At 44.5% G+C, this 18935-nt stretch overlaps 2 protein-coding genes across 2 annotated transcripts; both read right to left on the bottom strand.

Moving 5' to 3' along the window:
• Positions 1–226: 226 nt before the first annotated feature.
• On the bottom strand, positions 227–9817 carry ppp1r14aa (protein phosphatase 1, regulatory (inhibitor) subunit 14Aa). Its single transcript, XM_056411881.1, has 6 exons — positions 9768–9817; positions 9342–9528; positions 7440–7520; positions 4557–4589; positions 1084–1294; positions 227–415 (listed from the first exon to the last, which is right to left on the bottom strand). Exons 2-5 carry the CDS (start codon positions 9519–9521, stop codon positions 1121–1123), a joined length of 468 nt encoding a protein of 155 aa, XP_056267856.1. The 5' UTR covers positions 9522–9528; positions 9768–9817; the 3' UTR covers positions 227–415; positions 1084–1120.
• Positions 9818–12441: 2624 nt separating this feature from the next.
• On the bottom strand, positions 12442–18579 carry dlb (deltaB). Its single transcript, XM_056409992.1, has 7 exons — positions 18396–18579; positions 18045–18284; positions 17448–17505; positions 17089–17346; positions 14825–15186; positions 14141–14357; positions 12442–14017 (listed from the first exon to the last, which is right to left on the bottom strand). The coding sequence occupies exons 1-7, from the start codon at positions 18444–18446 to the stop codon at positions 13299–13301; spliced, it is 1905 nt and encodes a 634-aa protein (XP_056265967.1). The 5' UTR covers positions 18447–18579; the 3' UTR covers positions 12442–13298.
• Positions 18580–18935: the final 356 nt, after the last annotated feature.

Below are 18935 nucleotides of genomic sequence, written 5' to 3'. Positions count from 1 at the left end.
GAGATTTTAATAGCTGGGGTCATATTGACCTCAAGGGTAAAATATGTTAGAAAATATAAAGGTAACAGGAGGGTTAAACATTGAATCGGGTCATATTGACCCGAAGGCGACAGGAGGGTGAAACATTGAATCGGGTCAAATTGACCCGAAGGCAACACAAGGGTTAAACTGTTCAGATGATCCACCCATTCATTCACAGCAGAGAACAGGAAACATGCACACCCAGTGAGATACATTGTTTTATTAGCGAGTCCTGCACAGGACTAGTGTCTCTTTACATAATCAAATGTAGTACATGTAAGAACACATCTGGAAAACAGGAGGTCTGAATGACAATGAAGTGTTACAGAGTTATGTGCATATGCAATGCAAACAGTGTTGCATCATACTGGGATGTTGGGTCTATCTCCGTGTCCTGTAATCATGATAATAAATAACATTCATGACCGTCATATTCGAACAGATGTTAAATAAGACATAAACGTGCATCTAATCTGAGTTATTAAAGAGCAAGATATTGACAGCTTGTTCCAGTCGAGTCAAAGGGAGAGTCACAGGTTTTTCCGCAAAAAAAATGTATTTTTGGAACAGAGTGGAAACATTTATATTTCTATGACGCATTTCTTCCTGTATGATTACGGACTATTTGTGATGAAGGGCATCTGGAGAGTGAAACCCTCCCTCTGAGAGCTATAAATCTATTTCTATTTCACGTCTTATTGGCTAATAGAGTGCTGCAGGGATGCCTAAAGTCCACCCGGAAGAGACCGTCACACTGGTTCCCTCGTCAGGAGCCGGTGGGATTCTTCCATTGGATTTTACATTATTGCAGAAAATAAACTCTGTGACAAATAAACGTTGAAGATCACGTTTTGTTCGACAAGTTCTTCTTATACAGCGACCACCACTTTTATGATTTTCAAGTAAAAAGCTGATGTTATATTCCCCAACTTTCATTTAGCCATTTGTTAGCCACCACCTGTTTTAAGACGTGTAAAAGCTTCACCATTTACAAAAAGGGATATTTACCATAACATTTAGACATGTTAACCACAGGCTTCAATTAGACCTATTATAACTTACTTCCTGCAGCATTCTAGTGTTCCCCCAAGGTGGGGAGTCAGAGGGTCTGGTTCTGGCCTCGGGCGTGGTGGGAGTGTTGTGGGTTGTTGAAGTGGTAGGGCTCGTGGCGAGGGTGGCTGTGGCAGATGACCGGATGCTCGATGCCCTCGCTCTGCAGCTCGTCCTGCTTGTGAACTCCCTCCAGCTTTGCCACCAGCTCTCTGGTGAAGGTCTGAGGAGGAGCAGGAGTCACATGGAGCAAGTGAGTCTTCCAGTATGTCTTTTACATCTTGCAGTGCGACCACAACCGGCCTTTCGACAACGCTAGAGAGTATTTTATGTCCTGTGGACATTTTCAATGAGTCATAATTCTTACAATAGCTTATCGAATATCACTGTTCAGCTTGGCATTAAGCTTGTACACAACAAATCTATTATTTTCTCCTGTTTGTGTCACATTTGGTTAAAACTTCAATGCAGGTGAAGAGCACTAAGAGCCGGTCACGTCAGTGTTTTTCGTCTTTTCAAAGAGATTTGCTGGCATCTCAAACAATAAAAGAAGTCACAAACCTTTTACTGTAACTTCTCTGCTACACTAATTACAGCAAAGCTCATCCTCTTCAGCATTTAGACAACTCGTTCAACTTAGACAGTTTATATTGACTTCACACTCCAAAATATACAACTGGCCTATTCCCTCGTAACATGGTCGGACCCTGACTGTTAAGGACTCCCCCTACCCTTTGCTCAGGGAATTTCAGCTTCTCCCTTCAAGACAGAGGCATTTAGCACCACGGTGCAGAACAAAGCTGAATAAAAACAGCTTTGATCCAGTCGCCATCGTTCAGGCGAACACATTAGAATAATAACTGTGCACTGATTTTTGGCTTTGTGTACTTTTATCATCATGTCCATCTTGTTGTCTGTGTTGATTGTAATGTAAAGTCTATGGATACAAAAAAATACCTGATGAGGTGGTGTGTGTAAAAGGGAAGCATGTTACAAAAGATGTTAAATTGTTATAATCTAAACTACTTAAAAGTATATTGTCCATGTATTATGGGCAATGCATGCAGAATTTAGGCATTTTTAAAAGGAGACAAAGAGCTTTTTTAAAGCTTGCTGTTAGAGAGAGGAAGAACACGGTCATTTTTAGGGGAAGAATCCCAGTTGTGGTGCAAGAGAAAGATACTTGCTATGAAAACAGCTCAATCAGAGGAGACAGGCATCATTAATGAGTAAAGGCCAAGTAAGTGGATGAGCGTCTGAACATGGTGTTCGAAGACCAACGTTAAATGACTAAAACAATACCGCACAGAATATGAAACAAACAGCAAAAGTGAAGAAGCAAAAACACTGTAAATAAGTAGCGTTTAGTCATTTCCCACCATATACATACATGTTTATATATACAGGACTGTCTCAGAAAATTAGAATATTGTGATGAAGTTCTTTATTTTCTGTAATGCAATTTAAAAGAACAAAAATGTCATGCATTCTGGATTCATTACAAATCAACTGAAATATTGCAAGCCTTTTATTCTTTTAATATTGCTGATTATGGTTTACAGCTTAAGAAAACTCTAAAATCCTATCTCATAAAATTTTAATATTTCCTCAGACCAAGTAAAAAAAAAAGATTTATAACAGCTGAGTGTTTGTCAAGGCTCAGGAAACCCTTGCAGGTGTTTCGAGTTAATTAGACAATTCAAGTGATTTGTTTAATACCCTACTAGTATACTTTTTCATGATATTCTAATATTTAGAGATAGGATATTTGAGTTTTCTTAAGCTGTAAGCCATAATCAGCAATATTAAAAGAATAAAAGGCTTGCAATATTTCAGTTGATTTGTAATGAATCCAGAATGCATGACATTTTTGTTTTTTTAATTGCATTGCAGAAAATAAAGAACTTCATCACAATATTCTAATTTTCTGAGACAGTCCTGTATATATACACATATATATATACTCCCTATACATGGAAAGCAGAGTAGTTCGTATATATAAACAAACATAGACGTACACCGTTTTGACTTAAATGTGTGCGAGTTACTTTTTAATCACGTAAAATAAGCGAGTACTTTTCTGTGGGCATCGCCAGATACGGTGTGTTATGGCAACAGCGAGTAGAGGTGTCTGATTGTGGCCTGGGGGAAGACGACAACCCAGGCCACTCATACACAAACTTTCTACACACTGATATGCATTCACAACCCTCACCCCCCATCCCTTCGCCTGCTTCCCGTTGCAAGTAATGTTTAAAATGTGTGTTTTCCTGCTCCCACACTGTCCTCCTATAGGAGCGTAGTCTGCGGGTTGTTCTCCTCTCCTCTCTACCCTCATGTTGTGCTGTAATCTTTCATCATGTACGTCACTTCCGGGAGTGAACGCTGGCGCGTCTAGCTGCCGCTGCTCTCCGGTTGTTTTAACCGTTTTTAATGTGTTGTACGGCGACCTTGAGTGCCTTGAGAGGCGCCTTATAAAATAAATTTTTTATTATTATTAGGTGGGCAAAACAAGCAGCTCCAGTCAATAAGACGGACTGTAAACATTTGTATGAGTAACGATTTATTTAGTTTGTCTTTTTATGGACATTAATCAGCAGCAATAAAGTTGATTCCATGTTGAGTCCACTTTACATTTATAAAAAAGAAAACAAGGAAGTGGAGAGCCATGAGAGACCGCCATCCCCCGATGCCCGGTCATGCTTCGAGATACTAACACTGTGGCGTATATCTCGGAAACCTTTTTTAGTGGCAAGCAGCTCTGTTTGTTTAGATAAAACATGTAATTGTTCCTCTTTTTCAAATGAGCCTTTATGAGATCTCCTTCAAACACACGTCCAATGAAAGAGATGAGGAACTAAATCCGGTGTCCAAATATACAGTCCAGAGGTAATCTGATGGTAAAATAAGGCTTCGGCACTTTGCGATAGACAAACCCATCTTCTAATGTTCCGGTCTTTTCAGTATGAAATTCCCATTCAGTGTCTCTGTCCACCCACAGAGGCTCAACGTAACAGAAATAGAATTTTGGAAGAAGCCCACATCATTTGATAACTCAGACGTGTTGAAGACTTGTATGAACCGCAGATACACTTTGGGGTATATCTTTTTGTGTAAACTTTAGAATGGTTGTGTGTGGAGGGGGTGTGTTATGCTTTCCAAGAAGATGACGTATGTTATAACACTGCTCCACGCCAGAGTTCGGGTAAGAAGAGCAGCACTGATCCTCCCTGCTCTCTTGCTCCATGCACCGTGACCACCGGGAAACAGCGAGGCCAACACTCGAGTCCAGAAAGACTCAATTGTTTTAGGCTTCAAATGGAGAGTGACAGGCCCACACAGCCACTGTTGGGGGATGAGGAGTGACTGTAGGACGAGGTCAGAAGCTGCAGCATCACTTTGAGTGCATGTGACCAGTGTGTGTATGCTGTATTTCATTATCATCATGACTTGTAATAAATGACATTTACGAGTTAAAAACATACCTCTGTGTTGCTACTGCACCTTTGAAGGAGCTCCTGTCAACAGAAGAAGGATTATGTTGTTACAAAGCAGCCACATAAACACATACACATATAAATCAGGCACATCTTGTCTCAAAAAGATGCAGAAAAATTGGTTCACGCGTTCGTTACTTCGAGACTGGATTACTGCAACTCCTTATTATCAGGCTGCTCTAATAAGTCTCTTAGGTCCCTCCAGTTGATCCAGAATGCTGCAGCTCGTATTCTCACTAAAACTAAGAAAAGAGATCACATCACTCCTGCACTAGCTGCTCTGCACTGGCTCCCAGTAAAATCAAGAATCACTTTTAAAATTCTTCTCTTAACGTACAAAGCCTTAATTGGTGATCCACCATCATATCTTAAGGAGCTTGTAGTACCATATTGCCCCACTAGAGAGCTGCGCTCACTAAATGTGGGACTACTTGTAATTCCTAGAGTCTTAAAAAGTAGAATGGGAGCCAGAGCCTTTAGTTATCAACTCCTCTTTTATGGAATCAGCTTCCAATTTCAGTCCGGGAGGCAGACACAGTCACCTCGTTTAAGAGTAGACTGAAGACTTTCCTCTTTGACAGAGCTTATAGTTAGAGCTGAATCAGGTTTGCCCTGGTCCAGCCCCTTGATATGCTGCTATAGGCTTATAGCTGCCGGGGGACGTTTTAGGATGCACTGAGTACCTATCTCCTCTTTTTTCTCTCCTTAGGGATGAATTTTCATCTCTCAATCACACGTTACTAACTCTGCTTTCTCCCCGGAGTCCTTTTGATTTCACGTCTCATGGGGTCATCGGACCCTATGAGACGGCATAGATCCTATCTGCTGATGGATCATCGAGGTCTGGGTCGTGGAATTCCTGCTACCGACTACGCCACTGCCCTGTTGAGACTCCGCCCACTGTTGAGACTCCGCCCACTCCTCCTCTCTACCTCCATCTGCCTGATGGATCATGGAGGTCTCCATCGTGGAATATGCCTACTATGAACTATTCATACACTCTGTCATATTCATTGAATGTATTTTAACTAGTGCTGTGAAAAATAACGCGTTAACTCAGTTAATTCAATTACAGGTTTAACTAGTTTTTTTTTTTTTTTACGCATTTAACGCATGCGCAGAATGAGCTTCCAATCCGTCTGTTGTTGGTCGTCGGGACGAAAAAAAAGTCACTTGCAAAATGAGCTTAAATCTGAACTCTGTCCGCTCTCATGCAGACGGTCTGTTCATCAGTAATGATCCTTCCGCAGGTTCACCTACGGAAACCTTGTTACGACTTTTACTTCCTGTAGATCAGGGGTCTCAACACGTCGATCGCGACCTGCCAGTCGATCGCGGCGTAGTGTCGGTAGATCGCATGACATTAAAAAGATTGGCCCGCCCCCTGCCCTGACATGTTCTCTATAGCACGTCTTTGTTCTTTTATTAAACTAAACGTCTGTTGTTGATCGTATCTCCACAGCAGCATGTCATTTCTGTCTCTTCGCGTTGCGTTAACACTTATCGATCTCCGTCTCGCGCGCCACAGAGCTCCGTGCGCGCGCATCGGGACCGAGCAAAAAAAAGTCACTTGTCAATCTGTCCACCTGTCCGTGTCCGGGCCGGTGAGGTTTCAGCTTTGCAGCGGTGTCCCCGCCGTCCCTTTCATCACGGCCCAGTTCATGAAGAAAACCCACACAGTCAGTTTGCCTCAGCAGCTGCTAGAGGAAGACTAGAGGCCTTTAGATTGTATCATGGTGGAGTTAATGGTTGACAAACAAGAGAAACATGTTCTGTTTAACCCTCCTGTTACCTTTACATTTACTAACATATTTTACCCTCGGGGTCAATTTGACCCCAGCAATTAAAACCTCCAGAAAATTATTAGAATTAATATTGCTTCCCAAGTTTAAGTGTGAGGTACTTTATGTTTGTTTGTTGACTACCTAAATAGCCCTTTAAATAAATAAAAAAGTTGATATTTCTTATATGTTTGACACAGTGAAAAAGCCTGGGGTCAAATTGACCCCAAAGAACACCGACATTAAACATTGAATGGGGTCAAATTGACCCGAAAGGTAACAGGAGGGTTAAACATTCTGTTTAGGATGAAGATGTATTCATGTTCCATATGGAAGAAAACTGCTAAATAACTGCTGAGTTGCAACACCATTGTATAGAAGAATGTATAAATGTATATATCCGTCTTTTGTCATAAATCTCTATGTTCTCACAAAATATACCGAGAATATCGGTAATATGTGATTAATCATGATTAATCCACAAAAACCTGTGATTAACCCGATTAAAAATGTTAATCGTTTCACAGCCCTAATTTTAACTCTAAATCTGTCCTTCTGTACACATTACATCTATTGCACCTGTCCATCCTGGAGAGGGATCTTCCTCTGTTGCTCTCCTGAAGGTTTCTTCCCTTTTTTCCCCCTGAAGGGTTATTTGGGAGTTTTTCCTGATCCGATGTGAGGTTTTGGGGCAGGGATGTCTATGTGTACAGATTGTAAAGCACTCCGAGACAAATTTGTAATTTGTGAAATTGGGCTATACAAATAAACTGAATTGAATATATATACATACATACATACATATATACAAACATATATATATATCCATACATATATATACACATATATATATACACATATATATATACACATACATATATACACATACACACATAAATATATATTCAGTTTCAGTATTAACACAGTGTTTCCCTTAAAACTGCACAGTGATATTAACTCTTTCCGAACGGGTCTATTTGAGTGACTTTCTTAACAAAATGTGTTGATCTCAGTGCAGAAACTCTCTCATCGTGAAGTCAAATGAAACCATGAGCGATGCAGTACACAATGATACAGCAGGTTGTGTTACCTGTAACTTTTGGACTCGCTCCTCGTCGTTAGGCAGGTCAATCAAGTCATCAATGTTCACCTCATCTGGCATATCCCCTTCCTGATGTAAACACATTGAAGAACACACAATCTTAATGACGCCCCATACACAATGCCACACACACACCTGTCATCTGGTTCAACTAATTGAACCTGGCTCTTCCTCAGAAGTCATCTCTCCTGTCGTCAATTTTAACCAAATGTAACCCCATATAGCCATATACAATTTATTCCAATGCTTCAGCAAGACTTACAGTACATTACACTTCTAGTAAATTCAATATTGTTTTACCCACAAGGCTCATTTCCCCCGGTTTGGGGACATCTCTACTGGTGAAATTGCAGATTGTAACCAACTGAAACTTTTCCAGTGTGCCGGAGTCGGTACGGCGACTGACGCGGAAACGTGAACGGCTTATTTTTAGGCTAATGAAAATACAACAATTCTTACATTCTCCCACCAAAGATAACATATTATAATCCATTTTATCACCAGAAACCCACTGGCCCTTTAGATAAAATGTGCATAGTTAAGGAATAGTTCAAGCAGCATTAAATGATTTACGTTTCGATCCCAGGCCACCTTTAAGTACCTTCATGGAGTTACATTCTACGAGTGTGAAATGCAACTGAAGACCTGAAGTCAAAGCCTGCACACATTGAACATCCATCACTTGCATGTTTGGGCTCTGGGATGCTGAATAGCAACAATGTTCATGTCACACTGGAACAGTGGCTCACTGTTTGAACAAGCAGCCATTGTACCCGCTGGGCAGGCAAAAAGAAACGGGACAGTCCCATGCACCCGACCGCGCCACTGCCCTGCCGTCTCATTCCCTCGACACATACAGGACTCCAGCTCTACAGCCAGCCAGCATCACCTGCTCCCTGAACTCATACAGGTCCTTCTACCCTAAAATACAACAATACGGGTCTTCTGTTTGTGTGTGTGTGACATGACGTGGTTCAGAAATAAAGTTATCATAATTGGTCATATTACAACAACAAAAACGATTAAAAACATTAAAAAGGGACACCTCATGAAGAAGTCACTTCTCCGGTGCTCGAGCACACATTCCTTGTGGAGCCACTAACTGTGACATAAGCCGGCAAAGCCAGAGCTCCTGTGGGCTGCTTGGATCAGAAAACATGTGATTTAACCAGCCCATCGGTTCTGGTAGAGGCCCAAAACACAAAACTGAACATGAAAATGAGCAAAATCATAGTCAGAACCATTTGCTCCTGTCATATGACATATTATTATTATATAAGCGCTTCATGTTAATATGCCATCGGCTCTCTAAGCTTCACACCGCATGCAGCTCCCTGATCATTCAGGTAATACCCTGGATTCTATTTTCTCCCAATCAACACATTTGGCTACAACACGAACCCTGCATTCGATGTCCAAAGAAATGCATGATGTCCTCTCTTAATGACCCCCCACTCCACCCTTGAGAAACACCCAATTACGGTACTCCCGCCGGTGACAGATGTGCTGTGTCTACCCTCTCCATTCCACACTGCCCATGTAAGGCCAGCCCTGAGAAACATATACATCTCTGAGAAGTAGACAGAGGTGTTCCTCACATCTACAGGATGCTCATGGCCTTGTAAGGAGAAGCAGGCTGCCCCACCTCTCCGCCTCATAGATCACCTACAGGAGGCGTGCAGCGGAGCCTCAGGACTGTATCATCTCAATGTGCCTTCTGCAAGTCAAATCACTTTAAATCAGTCTGCATATTTAACTGAAGAGAGTTACACCTTTAAAAAACATATTTTTGATCATCTTTTGAAAGGCGTTGGTGTTGTTATACAACACAGTGTGGAATGTGTTTAAAAGCAATGCAGCCTGTGAGGTTTCTGTCTTATCTGCACGCACCTGACCCGAGTACAGCCGGTCCAGGCTCTCTTCGATCCACTTCTCCAAGTCCAGCCGCCTCTGCAGCTCCTTCCGGTTGTACTTCACGGTAACCCGGGCGTGCCTCTTCGGGATGGGGCCGCCGTGGCTCGGACACAAGCCCGTTTCCTCGCGCGTTGCTCCCTTCAGATCGGCTGCCATGGCTGGTCTAGAGAGAGAGAGAGAGAGAGAGAGAGAGAGAGAGAGAGAGAGAGAGAGAGAGAGAGAGAGAGAGAGAGAGAGAGAGAGAGAGAGAGAGAGAGAGAGAGAGAGAGAGAGAGAGAGAGAGAGAGAGAGAGAGAGAGAGAGAGAGAGAGAGAGAGACGATGGGGTATTTATTTTTCAGGATTTAATAACAGCCAAGTGGACCATAGTTTTCCAGACATAAAAAACAAGGCTGGAACATACCAACTGAGCTGCTGGGTCTGACCGCGTGCTGAACCCCGGTCTTTAAAGCCGACAGCTGATTGGCAGCTTGCTGCAACACGGACTCACCTGATCCCCGATCGATATCATATAATCAATACAAGAACAAGGTCTCGTCCACTCCTCCAAATGAGATCTGGTCCTCGAGTGAATATGTGGATTGGTTGAATTATTCCGCCACTGACTCTGGAAGCGACAGTTGAAACCTGCGCGCGTGTTGGCGTGCGTGTGTCTTATGGTCTTCTCCGATGAATTGCTGCAAGAAGAGTCAGCACAAATGTTTTTTTTAATTATGTGTTTTATGGGTTATAATTGGCTACAAAGTCGGCTTATCATTTCTTTCGGCAGATGCCTGATCGCAATGCCACAGGACAACAAAACAAAATGTCACTGCAAATACACACTCTATTTCATTAACAATGTTGTTTTTAAACATGTGCAACATATAAATATACAACTCAATATTTTGATCGTTGACACGATCCGTGGGAACTACGAGTCCAAAACCTTTTGGTTCATGAACATTGTGCAGTTCTCCACTTTCCAGTCATGTTTTCTTTCCGTGTTTTGATGCCAACTTTTAAACGAGCAGCGTCACCTACCGTCCTGTAGTATGTAGTTTACATTATTCTGACATCCACCTTCTCACTACTTGTGTTGAGTTTATATAAAAGTGTGTTATTGTGCTGCATGTTCTGCTTTTATTTGTTAGATAGATATGTGGCCTCGATGGAGGACATGTTAGAAGGAGAGGAAGTTCCATAAAAGAGGAGCTTAATAACTGAAGGCTCTGGCTCCCATCCTACTTTTTAAGACTAGGAATCATGAGGGGTTGGGAGAGGGGAAACCATGGGCAGGTGATTAAGTGCAGGTGGATTGAATGACCAATCAGGGTGGAGGAGGGGGAGCTAATTGGTTCTGATGAGTTCACTTTTTCTGTCGTTTTATTTGATTTTAGGGGGTATAGAGAGTTTAATTGAATTCCTTCCTTCACACTTTTGTACATAAGTATTATGCATGTACTTTTATCCTTACATTGTAATTATAGCTGCTCAATGTGTACTGCAGTGGGATTAAGTGATGTGCAGATTATACAAACCGGTACATGTTGAGTTGTGTGCTGGTGCCTGAAATGTAAACACATATGCACTCTGTGTATAGTTGCAAAGTCTAATGGGAAACTATTCTTTGTGAAATATGTCAAAACCATGTGTAAACTGAGAAATGCACAAGATGGAAAAAGGACGACTATTCCTGACAGAAGCGTGTTCACCTGCTTGGATCACGTGTGCACCTGCGTGTTTGTGTGAAAAGTGTTTTTCTTTCTTGCATAGAGCTCTTAATCAGATACTGACATGCAACATGATAGATATTATGTGAAAGAAATACTTCAGCCCAAAATGAAAAATATATATTTCCATTTTACCTGTAGGCATTATTTATCAATCTAGATTGTTTTTGTGTGAGTTGTGTGTCGTAGATACCGTCCGTAGAGGTGTCTGTCTTCTCTCTAATATAATGCAATAAATTCTCCAGTGTTAAATATTCAGTGTCAACGTATATTGACTCTTTCAGAGTTATTACAACACTAGCAAGATTAACACTAAGGCAGTAAACATATGGTCCCTATTTACAGAATGTTAGAAAGCCACTGTGGGTCAGTGGTTAGCAGGTCCGTCTTTCAATCAGGGGGTTCAATCCCCACCCTAGTCGATGTGTCCTTGAGCAAGACACTTAACCCTGACTTGCTCCCTGTAGCTGTGTCTCCAGTGTATGAATGTAACATAAAGGTGTCAGCTGAATATAATGTAAAGTAACACTGAACATGGTGATAACATTTCAGATTTCATGCAACTCTGCTAAGAGTTATTATTCTACATTGGACTAGTGTTAATCAAAATGAACACTTCTCAGTGTAGTGTAGAGTAAAATAATAGCTCTTACCCAAATTTCATTAACTCTGAATTGTTAGTGTTACTTTAACACTCAAAAGATAAGGGACCATATGTTCACAACAAGCAACAACCTTTTACTTTGCTGGTTGTTCTAAATGTTGTGTGCACACCTGCATTTCTCTCAGCTTTGAGTTCCTGGCAGCAGGTGTCACATCTGATGGCTTTAACCATGGCTGACGCCCCATCCCATCAGAACCGGGTGTTCATTGGAGACTTGCTCAGTTCGGGCTCCTCCAGTGACCTGGTGGAGTCTGTCCTCGGGCAGGGAACCTTCGGCACAGTTGCGGAGTGCATGAATATCACCGACAAGAAGACAGTAGCCATCAAAATGATGAGAAATCATGGCTATTTAGTTATGCAGGCCACAGCAGACAAACAATATGATGGTTTGTTACTGTGGGTCAAGCTAATATAACATCTGTCTGTTCAATGGTACCAGGTGCAAACAACACATCTGTCTGGAGTTTGAGCACCTGGACAAAAGTCTTTATGACTTCATGAAGGACAGATCATTCCAACCTCTCCTTCTGAAGGAAATCAGACCTATTGTCAAGCAGGTATTCTCCTGAAGTTCTTAATTAATAAGCATATTGATCGAACAACGTTGTCCTATTAGGAAATGACTGACTTTAATAACCTTCCAGCCCGCAGCCAATTCATTGAGAAAACAATCACAACAGAGACTTCAATCCAGAGTCGCATCAAAGCAAATCTTTTATTATAAATCACAACCACAACATGATGAAATTAAATAATGTGAATGGAAACATGTAACATAACACAAACTTTGGTATGAACACAAAAATGGCACGTGAAGAAGCAATGTGATCAGTAGTATACGCTTTATAAATATAAATTACAGTAATGGCTGACTTTGCGTGATAAAGCCCATTTTTTCTTTCTTACACCCCCTGCTCTCAATATCTTTGGGATATGTCATACGGCCCTCAGAGCCCCATGAAACATCCAGGGACAACATCAAGCGTCGGTCTTCATTCGGCATCATATAAATATATATTTCTACATCTGTGACAATCAAAGTGGAGCCTTTTAACATAAGTTTTCAAATAAATAAATAATATAAAGTATAAAAATGATGGTACGCACAATAAGGAAATAATGTTCAAAGGAAGATTGAAAAGCAAAAAAAAATTTCAATGTTTTAAAAAACAAATGAGAAACAATCAAACATATTAAAAACAATATCCCAGTAAAACATTTTTTTTTTTGGACAGGTTTTCCAAAGAGTGTGGTGACTTCCTGTTTTTGGTTTGAGTTGTAGGTCCTATGAAGAGTGGATCATATTGTTTCTTTCTTTGGGTCTTGAACGTGGAAGAGCTTTGCCCCATATACATTTTCAATAATCTTTGTAAATCGTCTTCATCAGAATATTTCATTTGTCAATATTTTTGTTTCTTACGCTTACATTTTTAATGGGACATTATCTTCTGCATGAGCAGAGAGGTTTTCATCTCCTTCCCTTCACTGTGCGTGAGGAGCGAGGAGCAGCAAGTGCTAATATTCCTTCCTTCACCCCGGTGTGAACGCGCACGTGTTCTCATCTCTGCCCGGCGCCGGAGCCCAGGCTGGCCTCATCCCTCCACATGAAGTCCTGGCGCTCGCCCCGGACTAGGCTGCTCTCCGCGGGGTTCTGCCGGTAGCCGGACCTCCCGTCCGGGCAGAGGGAGAGGCTGAGGCGGGCCGTGCCGTTGCTGATCTTGAACATGCCGTTGGGACCGAGGAAGGCCTCTCTCTCGCTCCCTCCGAGGTTGTTGACTGTATCCAAGTCGTTGTACACCGCGCTGTCATTCAGCTGCTTCCTCCCCTGCAGCCCCCTCCTCCTCCTCCTCAGGAGCACGATCCCCGCGGCCAGGACCAGCACCAGGGCGGCGAGAACGCAGGAGACGGTGAGGGTCGCGGAGGAGGGCTGCGAGGTCTGGCGCAGCGCCGGCTTAAAACTGGGCTGCAACGTGAACTCACAGCTCGGACCCATGAAGCCCTTGGGGCACTGACACACGGGCCCGGTGAAGTGGGTGAAGCAAGTGCCTCCGTTCTGGCACGGGCGGGCGCCACAGGCGTCGGAGCGCACGCTGCAGTTCTTGCCCGTGTAGCCCAGGGTGCAGGAGCAGGTGTAGTCGTTCACACCGTCCTGGCACGTGCCGGCGTTCTGGCACGGGGTCGAGGCGCAGTCATCCACGTTCACCTGGCAGTTGGCACCGGTGAAGCCCGCCTGACAGCGGCACAGGACGCTCTGGCCGAGGTCCAGGCATTCCCCGCCTGCAGGAGACAGAGAGATCAAGAGTGTTACATGTCACGCTCTCTGCATGAATTTGTGAAGCGTCGTTGTAAGAGCGTCCACAGCTAAAGTTCCCACTTCGGCCACCAGGTGTCGCCACTCACCGTTCAGACAGGGCCTGTTGCTGCAGCGGTCCAGCTTCTTCTCGCAGTTGGAGCCGGTGTAGCTTGGGGGGCAGCGGCAGGTGTAGCCGCCGGTCGTCGTCTCCACGCAGGTGCCGCCGTTGAAGCACGGCCCGTCGGCGCACGTCATGGCGATGATCTCGCAGTTCTTGCCGTAGAAGCCCTGCGGGCAGGTGCACGAGTAGTCGTTCTCCAGGTCCTGCGGACAGAGGGAGGGGAGGAGGGTCGTTAAGGGGGGAGTCTGGTGCTGGAGGGGTTCCGTTCGTTTGGACGAGACCGGGGGAAACATATGCAGCTTCAGCAGTTATTGCCTAATTGAACATTTTACACCACTGTGCTCTGGATAAAAGACACACTTTGGTTCCACTAGCTGTATTCAAGATGTGCAACATTATATATTATTGTGTGCAAATTCCTTGTCTAATTGTGTATCCCAATTAGAATTACTATATACGTTGCTGTGTTTATTATGAACTACTTTGATTTGAATTGTCTAATGCTTTGTTTGTACATAGATGTTCACAACAGCATAAAGTAACTTCTTATATCTGCTGCTGCACTTCCCTGCATGTCATTCACAACGTGTTCTCATCTTATGTGATCTCATGCAACATCAGTACCAGTGCACCTTTCCACCAAACAGACTTGATCCCACTGTGCACTCACGTTGCAGCTGCCTCCGTTCTTGCAGGGGTTGCTGTCGCACTCGTTGGTCTCCAGCTCACAGTTGGTGCCTCCATAGCCGGGCCGGCAGGTGCAGGTGTAGCTGCCTTGGCCCGTGTTGGTGCAGGTGGCTCCGTTGGCACAGGGCTTGTGGTTGGTGCAGTAGTTGAGGTCCTGGTCACAGAAGAGCCCCCCCCAGCCCTCCTGGCAGCTGCACTGCCACGGCTGGCTGCACGTCCCGTGGAGGCAGCCCGGGTAGCGGACGCACTCCTTGCAGGAGGGGCCTTGCCAGCCCATGCGGCACGTACAGCCCCCTGGGGCCTCGCAGTATCCGTGCCTCTCGCTGCAGTCCGCCGAGCAGATGGCTGGAGAGGAGAGAGGAAAGGGAGGGTGTGTGATTACAATGGGCACGCCTTCTCATCACAGACACACACACACACACACAAATGTACAGCCCCCCCTGTCTGACCCCAGCCCTAGACTTCACTGTTTGTTAAGTATTAAGCCAAGCAGCTGGTAGGCACACTGCCGGACAAAAACGCTTTCTTTTATCCTCCAATTACACACACACACACACACACAGAGATCACCTTGAATAGAGTGTGTGTGTGTGTGTGTGTGTGTGTGTGTGTGTGTGTGTGTGTGTGTGTGTGTGTGTATTTGGGGCCCCAGCTCTTTCTCTCATTGTAACAGAGAACAAAAAGCAGATGGAACACTGCACACCGTCTTGCAAAAGAGTGACACACACACACACGCACGCACACAACACAGCGGGACATCAGTCAGAGAAATAAAACGCTCTGAAAAGATTCCTGTCTTTGTGGGAGATCAGTAATCACCCTGAGGAGAAGGATGAAAACACTTTTCACCCCCACCTTGAGTCTACATTCTACAAGTCTAATGAGTAAAGGTTTGGTTTGGGTGGTCTTTCTTTGCAAAGATTTATTCCCTTCCTGACTTGTGTACCGTCTCCACTCAATACTCAATACTGTTTTCTCAATATCTTGACTTGCTCAGATGTTAATGTTGTGTTTGGTTTGTGTTTGGAGAGTTACGGATTGGAAACTCGTGCAAGGTCCTCTTCTATTTGAGTAAACTATTTTCACAAGGATGCTGTTAACTTAATGAGTGTAGCCAGGCATGTGCACAGATAGACCCCTAGTGGTGCTCAAGCACCGGCCCTTTTGCCCTGGATGAGAAAAGTTCCCCTTCTGCTGGAGACCAATTTTTTCCTTATTAATAAGTATTGAAGAATAAAAAATACTCTCTGTCATCAATTCCCCCCAAATGTGTTTTGATATCCATCCATCCATCCATTATCAATACCGCTTATCCTCATTAGGGTCGCGGGGGCGCTGGAGCCGATCCCAGCTGACACAGGGCAAAGGCAGGGGACACCCTGGACAGGCCGCCAGTCCATCGAGGGCACATATAGAAACATACAACCATTCACTCTCACGGGCAATTTAGAGATCAATTAACCTTCAGCATGTCTTTGGACTGTGGGAGGAAGCCGGAGAACCCGAAGGGAACCCACGCTGCCACGGGGAGAACATGCAAACTCCACACAGAAGGACCGCCTCGACCGGGAATTGAACCCACGGCACTCTTGCTGTGAGGCGACAGTGCTAGCCACTACACCACCGTGCACCGTGTTTTGATATTTGACGGGAAATTTATTTGAGTTCTTGTGAGAATTTAGCCCCGAGCCCCTCCCGCCTTCTCGCAGGTTTATTATATGGCATTTTTCTCTCCTATCATTTTGCAAATGAAAATAAATTGTAATTGTGAATAGAAAACATGCCATTTTGTTTAGCTCTCATGTCTTCTCACAACACAATGTGTTTCAGGTGTTGCATAGCAACAAATTACTTGCTAACTTCAAGTTACAGTGATCAATAGATCAATCATCTTGGGGATAGGTGCCCTTTTTTTTGGTTTGAGCAACTGCCCCCCAACATGTCTGTGCACGGGCCTGAGTGTAGCCAATATTGTATTTTTTCCTGGTATTTGACTCTCATCGACTTGGAGATCTAAAGTGTTTCCATTTGGTTTAAAGTATAGTGTCCAATAGTGTAACTTGGGCTATACAAACAAAGTTAATCTAAATAGGCTTTTGTAACAATGACTTATTTGCTAAAGAAATGCTATTTTGTGATGACAGAAGACTACAAAATAACATGCTTTAAATCAATGTGTGGTTGAATCTCGTTGGTGTGGTGCCTTGCTCGAGGGCTGTGGCTCTACTTATCAGCATCTCCACTTACACTCAGAGCAGTAGTTCCCCTTCCAGCCCTCCAGGCAGATGCGGTTGCCCTCCTCGTCGCAGGTGTAGTGGCCCAGCGTGTCATCCCTCGGCCGGCAGTACTCAGCGCATCCGTCCCCGAAGTAGTACTCGTCGCAGAAGACGTGGTAGGAGTAGCGCAGCTCGCTCTGCTCGCCGAAGTGCACGTCCTGGGACCAGTCCTCGCCGATGGCAAGCCTCCTCCTGGTCGCCAGGCGGCTCACGAGGTTGTTTTGGTTGTCTGCGGAGAGGAAATGGACATCTTTAATACTGCATGTATGGATGGAAAGCCTCCACAGCAATGTGAAGCATCTTGGTTTCACGTGATTTGGGAAACCGTACCTGTGTATTCGGTCGGAGATTCAGCGTTCCAGGCTTCAATGATCAACGAAAATGTTCCCTACAGCAGAGGAACGGTGAGTTTAGTGCAATGACAGTGATGCATGTGGTTTATTATCTGACACCAGCGCCGCCGCTCCCATAACGCGCACTATGCGCTGCGCGTAGGGCACCAAGTCCTGAGGGGGCACCACAAAATAGGCAACTAAAAAAATCCTCATAGTTATAATAATTATAATGCCGATATTATTTCAGTCTGGAAATATTAGGCGCCTTTTAGGCATGTATACAGCCTAAACAGGCATAACAAGAGATATATTTAATCGCTCAGCACCCCCCCCCCCCCTTAACACTTCTCGGGTCGCATCGCTCTGCCGTGATGCGCGCCGACACATCCGCGCACACAGGTGAGCACACTCTCACTAGCACCCCCCCTCGACAACGATCGCCGTGGGTCACTTTCCTATCTCAGGGGGGCATCATGAAGGAGTTATGCTTAGGGCACCAACATGGTTAGCAGCGGTACTGTCTGACACTATACATCAAGTGGTAAATCAGCTGTGTCTAAACGTTTTCTTCAACCCAGTGGCTTCTATTTACCGGCCACTTGAAGTGGAAGGGCACCCTGATGGGAGCGCTGCTGGAGATGGAGGTGTGGTCGGCCCTGATGACATTGGTGTGTCCCGTGCCAAAGGTGCACGGCGGCTCCGCGGAGATCACATCCTCCGGGTGTTTTAGGCAAATCCTGAAAAAGATGTGACAGTCCCGGTGTCTCCTGCAGATGCGCTGCGCCGTGTGGAACGAGTTGATTTTCAACTCAAACACACCGGAGGACAAAACCTGCAATGGCAAGAAAACAAGAAGGAAAGAAACACATGTCAGAAACGCTGCGCGTAAAACACCTTTAGAGTGCGTCATTTGTTTATTTAGCATCCACAGAAGCCAACTTACCACGTGCACTAAAGCCAGCACCAGGAGAGATCTCAGGTGTATATGTGCCATTTTCTCTCAGAAGTTTGCTTTCCACGTCAAAGTTGATGTCCGCATTCGTCTCGTGCAAAAATATTCCTCAAAAGATGTCGAAGAAAAACTCAAAAAACTTTCATCACGTTGAACTCTGCGATCCGTCCGGTGTCTCTTAAATCCGGGTCTCCTGATGATGGTCTTCTCCTCCTGCGTGCTGGTCTTGCGCGCTCCTCTTGTTTTGGTTCTGGTGCGTAACAGGCGATGAGTGGTTTTTATACCCTCCGATGCTGCGTGTCACATGGCAGAGAGGTGGAGCCGGAGCAGACCTCAGGGGACACAGGGGGCTGCCTGGGGATTTAGACAACCCACATCACACCTGGACGGGGGGCTTCAGGAATATGCATAAGAAGCTGGCGCGGGACAGATATGTGTAGCATTACAGCATGAATCATAACCGCCTCAGGAGAGTGTGAGATAACGTGGGGGATAAGACACTAACACATTGGTTCAACATACTCTGCACAA

This window comes from Pseudoliparis swirei, chromosome 3, assembly GCF_029220125.1.
Source record: "Pseudoliparis swirei isolate HS2019 ecotype Mariana Trench chromosome 3, NWPU_hadal_v1, whole genome shotgun sequence".
NCBI lineage: Eukaryota > Metazoa > Chordata > Actinopteri > Perciformes > Liparidae > Pseudoliparis > Pseudoliparis swirei.
The sequence above is the reverse complement of the archived record's forward strand: the minus strand, read 5'-3'. Positions and strand labels throughout refer to the sequence as shown.

Excerpts from the sequence above, each read along its gene's own strand:
- ppp1r14aa (XM_056411881.1), bottom strand. The coding sequence starts at position 9,521 with ATGGCAGCCGATCTGAAGGGAGCAACGCGCGAGGAAACGGGCTTGTGT. Across the intron at positions 7,521-9,341 it reads ACCGGCTGTACTCGGGTCAG|GAAGGGGATATGCCAGATGA; the intron begins GTGCGTGCAGAT and ends TGTTTACATCAG. Across the intron at positions 4,590-7,439 it reads AGCGAGTCCAAAAGTTACAG|GAGCTCCTTCAAAGGTGCAG; the intron begins GTAACACAACCT and ends TTCTGTTGACAG.
- dlb (XM_056409992.1), bottom strand. The coding sequence starts at position 18,446 with ATGGCACATATACACCTGAGATCTCTCCTGGTGCTGGCTTTAGTGCAC. Across the intron at positions 17,506-18,044 it reads CCTTCCACTTCAAGTGGCCG|GGAACATTTTCGTTGATCAT; the intron begins GTAAATAGAAGC and ends CCTCTGCTGTAG. Across the intron at positions 14,358-14,824 it reads AGAACGGAGGCAGCTGCAAC|GACCTGGAGAACGACTACTC; the intron begins GTGAGTGCACAG and ends CTCTGTCCGCAG.